This window comes from Homarus americanus, unplaced genomic scaffold (assembly GCF_018991925.1).
Source record: "Homarus americanus isolate GMGI-L3 unplaced genomic scaffold, GMGI_Hamer_2.0 scaffold4060, whole genome shotgun sequence".
NCBI classification, from domain to species: domain Eukaryota; kingdom Metazoa; phylum Arthropoda; class Malacostraca; order Decapoda; family Nephropidae; genus Homarus; species Homarus americanus.
In genome coordinates this window covers 3,688,824-3,700,699 of record NW_024746161.1, presented here as the reverse complement: position 1 = coordinate 3,700,699, position 11,876 = coordinate 3,688,824, and the positions used below count along the sequence as shown (strand labels likewise).

General features: G+C 42.8%; 1 protein-coding gene across 1 annotated transcript in view; it reads left to right on the top strand.

Annotated features, from left to right (window-relative positions):
* Nucleotides 1–1,518: 1,518 nt before the first annotated feature.
* LOC121879046 (homeobox protein homothorax-like) overlaps nucleotides 1,519–11,876 on the top strand; it is a gene marked incomplete at its 3' end in the record, with an annotated part of 71,968 nt that continues 61,610 nt past the window's right edge. The window contains 2 exon segments of the mRNA XM_042385533.1: nucleotides 1,519–2,261; nucleotides 2,483–2,742. Coding sequence (XP_042241467.1) covers nucleotides 2,244–2,261; nucleotides 2,483–2,742 — 278 coding nt within the window.

Genomic DNA, 11,876 nt, shown 5'->3' with positions numbered 1-11,876 from the left:
TGGTGGTGTGGGCGTGGTGGTGAGCGTGGTGTGGAGGTGTGGTGGTGTGAGGTGTGGTGGTGTGAGGCGTGGTGGTGTGGGGCGTGGGGGTGTGAGTTGGGGGTGGTGAGCGTGGTGGTGTGAGGTGTGGTGGTGTGAGTTGTTGAGGTGTGAGCGTGGTGGTGTGAGGCGTGTGGTGAGCGTGGTGGTGTGAGGTGTGGTGGTTTGAGGCGTGGGGGTGTGAGGTGTGGTGGTGTCAGTTGTTGTGGTGAGCGTGGTGGTGTGAGGCGTGGTGGTGTGAGGGTGGTAGTGTAAGGGTGTGTGATGTGAGGGTGTGGTGGTGTGAGGTGTGGTGGTGCGAGACGTGGTGGTGTGAGTGTGGTGGTGAGCGTGGTGGTATGGGGCATGGTGGTGTGAGGTGTGGTGGTGTGGGGCGTGTGGTGTGGAGGTGTGGGGTGTGAGGCGTGGGGTGGAGGTGTGGTGGTGTGAGTTGTTTGTAGTGAGCGTGGTGATGTGAGGTGTGGTGGTGAGCGTGGTGGTGTGAGGTGTTGTGGTGAGCGTGGTGGTGTGAGGTGTTGTGGTGAGCGTGGTGTGAACGTGGTGGTGTGAGGTGTGGTGGTATGAGTGTGGTGGTGTGAGGTGTGGTGGTGTGAGGTGTGGTGGTGTGAGTGTGGTTGTATAACGTGTGGTGGTGTGAGGTGTGGTGGTGAGCGTGGTAGTGTGAACGTGGTGGTGTGAGGTGTGGTGGTGTGAGTGTGGTGGTTTGAGGTGTGGTGGTGTGAGTGCGGTAGTGTAAGGTGTGGGTCGTGCACACCTGTACTGTGTTACGTGCGCGTAAGCGAACATACATTATGAGTTACAGCGTTCATCGAAAGTTACATTTTTTATTCGTCTTCGGACTTTTATTACTAATTAATTTCTTCTAATATCTTTCAAACATATTAATGAAGGAGTAATTATTACTGAACATTTTAGTGTTATTAAAATATAAATGAAAACACTGCAATATGTATGTGTAAATCAATGATACTAAAATCCAATGATTAACTTTGGTAACATCTATCAATGCGTTAAATATATATATAGGCCTATATATATATATATATATATATATATATATATATATATATATATATATATATATATATATATATATATATATATATATATATATATATATATATATATATTGATACATAGATAACCTCACCACGTCTATTGCCAACCTTCGACAACACCGTTCTCAAAGTCGCCTTTACACAAGTATGGGGAAAATCTTTGTAACTAAGGAAGACGTAGACAGAATTAAAATACACATTTCAGGTACAGGAGAGTGAATACTTCTTGTGGGAAGTTCTGGCGGTGTTGTTGTGGTGGAAGTGGGCGGGGTTTAGTGTTTGTTATTGTTGTGGTTACGATAAAGGCGGTTGTCTGGGCAGGAGTAGTCCTTGTTCTTCCTCCGTGTGGGTGTGGTGCGAGGTTAGTTGGTGTTACAATTGTGGGCGTGTTCTCGTAGTGTCACAGGGCGGGGTTATGGGTTACATCTTGAGGTGAGTGCCAGTAGATGCGGTGACACGTCAGTGGTGAAGGTTGTGTGGCGATGGTCAGCTCACACCCGGCCGCAGGAGTCTCCCCACTGGCCACTGTGCTCGGGGATGCTCGCCCACCGCCTCGCACCTCAGTAGAGCGTTGCAAGCTCGCCTGGCATTGCGTGGTGGTTGCGTTACCTTGCCTTACTTACATGCAGGATTATATGCCAGCTCAAACGTTGCTGACTGTTAATAATGCACTGCTTATCTAACGAAAATATCCATAATAATTCGGTCACAAAAAGTATCAAATCTATATTTGGGTTCGTCAAGAGCAACTCACATGTGAACCCGGAATGCAGGAGGAGGCGCCTATTGGTTGGGGGCGGGTCTTGGGCGGAGCGTGATTGGTTGTGGGGCGGAGCGAGGGCGTGACGCATTGCGTAGCTCCGCCTCTCGAGAGAGTGCGCAGCGCCCCGGGGCGGTGCTCGTGACAGCTCATTCATTTGTGGCGGCGGGCGGCGTGATTGACAGCAGTTGGGGTCCAGTGACAGGCGGACACGCACGCCGCTCCGCTCTCAGTCGCCTCATGTCGATTGACGTGTTGACGCGCGGTGCAGGTACGGCGCGGTACTAGACGGTGCAGTGCGGTGCGCGGGTGGGCGTGTAGTGACTCTTGCGGCGCGACATTGTAGTGGTGTACCGAGTGAAGCAAGCACAGTACTCTTGGGTGACATGGCTCAGCCTGCCAGGGTAAGTTGTGCCCCGCCGCCCCACTCTCCTCATGTTGACCTCTAGTCGGTTTGTGGGCGGCAGTGGGCGGCGGCGGTCAGTGTGTGCGGTAGCGTCCAGTCGGTCAGCCAGGCGGCCTCTCCGCCCGTTACCAACCAGTGTTTTATTGTGATACAAGGTGCTGAGGAAAATGCGTGTGTGTGTAGTGTTATAGTAAGGTGTGTAACGTGGTTCTCCCGCAGTACGACGACGGGCTGGGGCACTACGGTGGCGGCGGCGCGAGTATGGAGGCTGTGGCCAACATGTACGGCGATCCGCACCGCAGCGCGGCGGCGGCAGCGGCTTTACAACCATCTCTCATGAGCCACATGAACCATGTGGGTGGTGCCGCCCACAACGCGGCCATGTACGCCCACTCACAAGCCTCTAACCATGTGGCGGCAAACCACGTGATGGGTTCCGTGCCCGACGTACACAAACGCGACAAAGACCTTATATATGGGTAAGTAACCTGACCTTCTGTGTCGTAATTCCTTATTTGTTAAAACACTTCCTCATTCTCTCTTTTCCTTTCCCACTGACCACCTCATAAGTACCGTAAAGATGGCTGCCCTCACAAGTTAGTGGTGGGGGCAGAGTGAGGGTAAATGGGCGTGAGGGTGGCGGTGAGCAGGTAACCCGTGGCGGCGGGCGAGGAGCGCAGCTTTACCGCTACCCACCACCTGCCGCCGCCCGCCACCTCGCCTACATCACTACCACCATACGCCCATCTCACTTCCTTCATTCTCATTACAAAGTTCAGTAAAGCTTAGAGTCAACCTCAAAATTCGTGATATTTTTTCATTAGTACACCGCAAACCATCAAGTACCCGAAGTCTCTCATCTCACAATATACAACACACAAAGTCACCACAAGATCTACAGTAGTTACAATTGGTGAACCTCAAGCGTTGTCGTTTTCTATGAAATTCAAAATTATTCAAATATTTTTTCGAGTATGTTTTAATCAATAAATCTGATGTTCCTAATGAAACACACACACACACACACTCACACTCATTATATATATATATATATATATATATATATATATATATATATATATATATATATATATATATATATATATATATATATATATATATATAGTACTCTCACTCCCAAAAGCCTGAGGATATGTGAAGTCCACCTGCCAGCAAGTTTAAGTAATATCTCAAGTTAACATTCGAAGGGCTGGATTATGTTAAATTTCTGTCCTATTTATAGAGTACTTGGACATGTCTTAAATGTTACCAGTCAAGTAATGAAACGGGGAAGAGAAAATACATAAAGTACCAAATATAATAATGGCAGTAATATTGTCCGACCTATTCATTGTTTTTGTTTGGAAAATAATATAAACAATAAATCCAGTAAAACACCACGAAAAAAATATTATAAACAAAAGGTAAATAAACGCGTTAAAATTACGATCAACACTAAAACATTGTCACAATCACTGTTACGTCACGAAGAGTAAAGTTTTTGTGGCTATAAAATTTTTTGATAAAGATAGTGACTAATACTTACCATAGTCGCTTATACTATGTCACACGAGAGTGTAGTGGACCACTAATAACATTCTCCGCCACACCTTCTTGAAGACCCCATGGTGATGTGAGGAACACGAGTGATGTTGAGAAGATTGGCGATGGTGGTAGTGATGTTGGGAAGATTGGCGATGGTGGTAGTGATGTTGGGAAGATTGACGATAGTGGTAGTGATGTTGGGAAGATTGGCGATGGTGGTAGTGATGTTGGGAAGATTGGCGATGGTGGCAGTGATGTTGGGAAGATTGGCGATGGTGGTAGTGATGTTGGTAAGATTGGTGATGGTGGTAGTGATGTTGGGAATATTGGCGTTGGTGGTAGTGATGTTGGGAATATTGGCGATGGTGATAGTGGTGTTGGGAAGATTGGCGATGTTAACAGTAGTGTATGGTGTGATGATGGTGGTAGTAATGAAAATGATTCAGGATGTATCAAAGATGGTGTATTAACGATTATGGTGATGTAAGATTCAGTATACAATATACTAATAATGGTGATAGTGATGTGTATGGGTGATAGTGGTTGTGATGTAGAGGGGCATTGAGGGTGGTGGTAGTGCTGTGCATGACCGATAGTGGTAGTGGTGTTTTGTGTTAAGCGATGGTGGTTGTGATGTGTGTTAGCGATGGTGGTAGTGCTGTGTATGAGCGATAGTGGTAGTGGTGTTATTTGTTAGCGATAGTGGTTGTGATGTTATTATGTTAGCGATGGTGGTTGTAATTTTATGTGTTAGCGATGGTGGTTGTGATGTTATGTGTTAGCGATGGTGGTAATGACTTGTGTTAGCGATAGTGGTTGTGATGTTATGTGTTAGCGATGGTGGTTGTGATGCGATGGTGGTAATGTTATGTATTAGCGATGGCGGTTGTGATGTTATATGTTATCGATGGTGGTTGTGATGTGCTAGCGATAGTGATGTTACGTGTTAGTGGTAGTGGTGTTATGTGTTAGCGATGGTGGTTGTGATGTTATGTGTTAGCGATGGTGGTAGTAATGTTATTATGTTAGCGATGGTGGTTGTAATTTTATGTGTTAGCGATGGGTGGTGATGTTATGTGTTAGCGATGGTGGTTGTAATTTTATGTGCGATGGTGGTTGATGCGATGGTGGTTGTGCGATGTGGTTGTGATGTGTGTGCGATGGTGGTTGTGATGTTATGTGTTAGCGATGGTGGTTGTGATGTTATGTGTTAGCGATGGTGGTTGTTATGTATTAGCGATGGTGGTTGTAATTTTATGTATTAGCGATGGTGGTTGCGATGGTATGTGTTAGCGATGGTGGTTGTGATGTTATGTGTTAGCGATGGTGGTTGTGATGTTATGTGTTAGCGATGGTGGTTGGTATTAGCGATGGTATGTGTTAGCGATGGTGGTTGAGTGTTAGCGATGGTGGTTGTGATGTTATGTGTTAGCGATGGTGGTTGTGATGTTATGTGTTAGCGATGGTGGTTGTGATGTTATGTGTTAGCGATGGTGGTTGTGATGTTATGTGTTAGCGATGGTGGTTGTAATTTTATGTATTAGCGATGGTGGTTGTGATGGTATGTGTTAGCGATGGTGGTTGTAATTTTATGTATTAGCGATGGTGGTTGTGATGAATTGTGTTAGCGATGGTGGTTATGACTTGTGTTAGCGATAGTGGTTGTGATGTTATGTGTTAGCGATGGTGGTTGTGATGTTATGTGTTAGCGATGGTGGTTGTAATTTTATGTATTAGCGATGGTGGTTGTGATGAATTGTGTTAGCGATGGTGGTAATGACTTGTATTAGCGATGGTGGTTGTGATGAATTGTGTTAGCGATGGTGGTAATGACTTGTGTTAGCGATAGTGGTTGTTAGTAATGTATATGGAACACTGAGAGGTAGTGCTTAATAAGTTTGTTTGTGTTAACAATTTTACTATAAATTAGTTATAGTAAATATAGTATATATAATCAATAGTAATTTTTCGGATGTAGAGTAGTATGACTCTTGAAGACGCGCGCTAACATAGAGGTAATAAACAAATTAACATGATTAGCCATACACATGTTAATATTCCGGAGAAGCTTACAGTGAAATTGCGTAGAGTTAAATTTACATATTAGTTGGAAAAAAATAGTCACGATAACAGTAGCCTATAATGAAGTCTTTGGGAGGTGTACCCTTCTTTAAAACGCATTAATCCACGCCATACAGAAAAAATCCTAATTCTCGTGTGACAATGTATCTTGTGACACTCGGCCGACTCTTCTCAAATCGTTTACAGCGGGGAAATAATGGACTGAAAAGAGCTTCATGATTATCCAATTCTCCGCACTTTCTGCAGCCTCCCTTAATACTACGAATTTGTAAAACGCCTTTGAGACCTAAATACAAAAAAAAAATGGCAGATCTCGAGCGAGTCATGGGCAAAATCCGTGATAAGTAGGGAGTGAGTCGCCGCCAGAATGGACAGGAGTTAGCTGGGTCCCGCACCGTCATTCCTCCCCGTTCATTCCCTTCTTTCTTTTATTTACTCGCTTGGTTTAACTTAGGATTCCCTCAAGTTCAAACAAAAGCCTTCTGGTTGGATTAACAGTCGAATTTTGAGAAAGAATGGATACATGTTCTGGAGGCGTGTGCGTTATGTCGTCTTAAGGTCCATTGCCAAAATGCCGCATTCTTGTTCTGTTTGGTTTCACAGTAACCCCGATATCGATGAACAAACGTGATTCACAGATAATACTTGTTTTTGTATGAAATTTAAGTGTCCATGTTAGTGTAGTATGACTTCCTTACGCCTCGGAATGACAGAGCGTTACTCGAGAAGTTTTAGACAGCGAGGGTGTTGACGGCGGTTGTGGTAGTGGTAGTGTGGGTTAGCGGGCATCGTTATCAAAATTATACTCGCGGTGCGTCTGCGGTATCTGCTTTATAGGCGGCTATCAGACCAAGGAATCGTGTTTACAGCTTTAAATCCAGACTGAAGACCTATACTGGAGTCTCGTTTAATGGAGATATTTTAGTGAAGTGGGAAAAGTCTTCTTTTTTTTATCTACTTTTTGCTGTTTGTTAGGTTGTGTGTGACGTGTTAGATAGGGTACTGTACCTGGAGGTGGTGTGCACTGGCTGTAATTATTACAAAGGTTCGAGTGTGATTTGATTAGTGTGTGTGTGTGTGTGTCCCTGCCTGGAATTGTTTCGGTCGACCCTGAACGTTGAATCAGGTTTCCCGGATTAAGGTATCGGCGCCCTAAAGAAATAATTGAAATTCTCGTCAAAAAGTAAATGAGGCTGGTAGTGGTCTGTGTATCTTAGGGATCAACATTCTCATCCCTCTATACACACACACACACACATATATATATATATATATATATATATATATATATATATATATATATATATATATATATATATATATATATGACTTAATTTTTGAAGCACTTAATTATATATTGTAGCCTTTGTTCATTTAATATATTTTTACCATTTGAATTTAAGTTGTTCCATTGCATCATATCTCAACAGACCAGTAAACAAACGCCTAGTTATTTGCCAAGTGAATTATTCGGTACATTTTCTTAAGGCTGACTGACTAAAGGATTAGACCAATATATATATTTATTCCTTGATATGAGTGAGTTTGTTATTTTTTGTTGATTTTAAAGATACAGTACACATATACTATAGTGAGGGTGGTGCTGCCGCCGACCACGCTCACTGGCTCAGGTCGGACACATCTGCCCTTCGGTTTGCTTTACACAATTTGTGTACCAGTCATAAATGAAGCAATATTTTAAACGATTTTTATTTTCATTATTGAGATATATGGAGATGCTTATTATCTTAAACAGAGTGTGACAGTGAAAATTTTCATCTGTTTTGCATATTTCATTTCCTTGTTTAAGTGTGTATGGGTTACTGTACTTAAGTCAGGTGAACATGTAGTTAGTCCTCCTCCCTTCACGATGACTGTCTCAGGGCCCTTTGTAAAATACATATCAGAAACAATATCGTACTATTCGGCGTGGCCAGCAGAGTAAGGCCCATAAATATATTATCGTGAGAGGCGGTGGAGTGTGTTCCTGGAGGTAGCTAGTCGCTTGTGTTAGGGAATATTCACTACAGAGGGAGACTTCCCACCCCCCCTGCTCCTGTTGCTCTCCGGAAAATTTGTGTGGGCATAAATATTTGTTTTTGTACATCGTTCATATATATTCTCTGGACACGGAACGATCATGTCGTAGTTAACAGGTCGCCAAACTCTTGTTTTGTGTTGTGTTTAATTATTCTGCTGTAGGGGGGAGGGCGCCATCGGTAAGCAGTGTTGTGGTCGTCCTGGCGGGTTATTCTTCCTTATTTATAGGCCGTGATAAGTGGATTCTCAAAGTGCAATTCCCGGCGTGTTAAATCCATAGATTCCGGGAGGTCCTTGCTGATCATTGGCCGCAAAGGACCTTTGCATAAATATTTCAGATGAAGTGTGTGGGGGGGGGGGTGCCTTTAGGGCTCCGGGCCTATCAAGTACTACTATCAGAAGACACTCTTGCTGGGGACGGGTTATTTTCTCTTGTCAAGGACGGAGATTTTGTTGGGGACCAATTATTGTGTCGAGGTCATTCGTACTGCTGGTGACACTGCTGGTGGGGACAAGGAATACCTATCTACCAGAGTCACTCCTACTGGGGCCGGACACTATATCTGCCGGACTGCTTGGGACAGGATAGCCTATATACCGGAGAGACTCCTGCCGGTGGTTTATCTGCCGGAGACGCTGCTGTTAGGGACAGGGAAGTTGAACTGGATGTAGGATTAAATTTATGTCTCGATAATGTCGAAGTTTAGGTAATTCTTCTGGAGTTTTAAACTGATGTAATTGAAATACTAAAATTACAATATGGCGTGGAAAATGTTGGCCAGCAATAAAATATAGTTGCCACTGTGGGGTTATAATATATCACTGTTGTTATAGTGGGGTCTGACCAGCACATAGAAATAGTGTATTATCAACCACACTTTGTAGGGCTCATGTCTGCCGCTGTAATATTACTATACGTCGTGGTATATATTTCACGAATATAATAAGGCCTGGGTAGCCTCGTAGAATCCTTATTTATATTGTTTGAGTAATATTATTGTATGGTGTAGTTTAAGGATTATAGAGCGGACTTGTTAGCGCTATGGGTGGTGGTGGTGGGTGAGTATTGTGGGATTACACAACCAAGGGTCTGGTCTGGTTATAGTTTTTATTAGGATTATAAAGTGACCTGGTTTGCATTGTGTGTCTATAATATTCGTCTATACTATTTCCATTTATCTTTAAATTTAATAACTTTATTTTAATTTTTTTTAAGAATTTTAGATTTTACTCGGTATCTTCTCTCCATTTCTGTCTGTCTCCCTGATTCACTTCACCGACTGTTCGCTTCTCCCAACAATCATTCTTATTATTATAATTTTTTTAATGAAAAGTTATTGTTATATTTTCATTTGTCTACACACCTATCCCGCTCTCTCGTTCTTTTTTCTCTCATTCTTTCTCTTTTCCTTTTAATGTCTGTATTTTTGTTTAGTAATATTTTCCCTTTCATCTTCTATCTATCCACTGTGTTTATTTCTGACGCTCACTTGTTCATGTTCTCATTTACATTATTTGGGTGGTTATTGTGTTACACGTCTTATTACTCTTGTGGGTGTATACAGTGACTGTTCCACGCTACTAAGTGGATTAATTTGATCTTTTGGATTCGTTCAGTGATTTGAGTGAGTGATTTTGACTTCATATGTGCTTTATTTTGACTTCATGTGTGCGATATTTTAACTTCATGTGTGCGTTATTTTGACTTCGCGTGTACGTTATTTTGACTTCGTGTGTGCTATATTTTGACTTCGTGTGTGTGTGTTATTTTGACTTCGTGTGTGCTTTATATTTACTTCGCGTGTGTGTTATTTTGACTTCATGTGTGCGTTATTTTGAATTCATGTGTGGGTTATTTTGACTTCATTGATGTGTTATCTTCATTTCATTTACTGTATGTGTGCGTTATTTTGATCCATACGTTATTTTGACTTCATTCATACGTGCGTGTTTTTACTTCATGTGTACGTTATTTTAAATTCATTCATATGTGCGTGATTTTGACTTCATTCATATGTGCGTTATTTTGACTTCTTTCATATGTGCGTTAATTAATATTTCATTCATGTGAGTTATTTTAACTTCATTCATGTGTGCGTTATTTTTACTTCATTCATGTGTGAGTTACTTTGACTTCATTCAGATGTGCGTTATTTTGACCTATACATATGTGCGTTAATTTAACTACATTCACGTGTGCTTTATTTTTACTTCATTCATATGTGCATTATTTTCACCCCTACATACGTGCGTATTTTTATCCCTACATACGTGCGTATTTTTATCCCTACATACGTGCGTATTTTTACCCCTACATATGTGCGTTACACTCACCCATTCTTATGTGCTAAAAAAAATCTTATGTGCGTCATTTTAAACCTACATATGTGCGTTATTTTGACCCCTACATATGTGCGGTATTTTCACCCCTATACCTACGAGTATGTGCGTTATTTTGACTCTTGTGTGCGTAGCCTGAGTGTTATTTTGACCAATCTCACCGAGTGCTTTCTCTTGACCCATTTCACTGTGTGCGTTATTTTCACCCATTTCAACGGTTCTAATTGTTGTGTTGTTTCCCCCAGTAGTCATAAAGATCCTCCCCTGCCGTGAACCACCAGTGTTTTACAACTCTCTTATTGTTTTATGCCCCATCACTTATTGTCGAATTTGCTTTACTAATCTGTTTTTTTATTTTATTTTCCCTACAAACATCCAGTTGTTAAATGTTTCTCGTTTATTCTGATTTTTTTTTTATTTTTTTTTAGTTGGGCTTTTATATTTTAGGAGGTGTGTGTGTGTGTGTGTGTGTGTGTGTGTGTGTGTGTGTGTGTGTGTGTGTGTGTGTGTGTGTGTTTTACAGACTTTCCCTCCCTTCATAATCCTCGATAACCGTTCATACTGTACTGTATTGTGTTTTGTATACACTGACGTCATCATTCGTGTGTTGATAGTTCTTGATTTGGCTTCAGTTATCTCATGTGTTTGTACTTGTTTTCCTCCTCATTTGCCTTATCACCTCTTCCGATCTTAATCCTGTCCTGTCAGTCGGTTTCCCCTTACCTCTCCCCCACGTCTGTGTCTTTCCTTTCTTACCCTACCTTACCACCTCCCCCCCTCTCTTTACCCCTCCCATTACCCTTTACTCCTCCCATTACCCTTTACTCTATCTCCCTTTACCCCTTTCGTCTTATCTCTCCTCTTTCCTCAGTCTTCTCCGCTTACTGCTCCCCTTTCCTCAGCGCCCTTCATCCTACCTTCCCTTTTCCCTTCCCTCTCCTCGTCCCCAAGCTTCCCTCACCCTCACCCCCATCTCCCCTGTGCCTCCCCTCCCCTACCCCAGCCCGGCCCTTCCCCCTGCCAAGCGGAGGCATAAGTCACTGGTGGTCAGAGTTTCCCGAATATGGACTGGAGGTAATTTGGGAAAAGACGGAGTGTGGAGAACACGCCAGGCTCCTCGGCCACGGTGGGAAGGATAACACGATAATTTAGGGAGGTAGGGATAGAGAGGATAACAAACAGGTGAGGGGAATACCGTGAGAGGGAGAGGTAGGTCGTTGGTGGAGAGAGAAACAGAAGTAGTCGAGAGATACAACGTTAAAGGTGTGTTGACATGTAGGGAAAATTTTCTACATAGACCGTAGGTAGGGATCGGTACTGTTCGAGTTAGTTTTCTCATTACAGTATAATAGAAGTTGGTGTGGCTTCCCTCTTATGTACCGTAAAGTGCGCCAGACAAAACACTGAAGTTATCATTTATTTGTTCATTGTAGCTACTTAAGTTTGTGGCTGTGTTCTTGATGCGCGTGTTGTTATGGGTGTAGTGACGTGTGTGAAATGATTAGTTAGCTCAATTATTGTGGTGAGGATTCTGGAGAGACTTGCGCTTCTTTTATGACCCATCGCAAAGTACAGTGAAACAGCGCTACCGTGAAGAGTTCAAAAG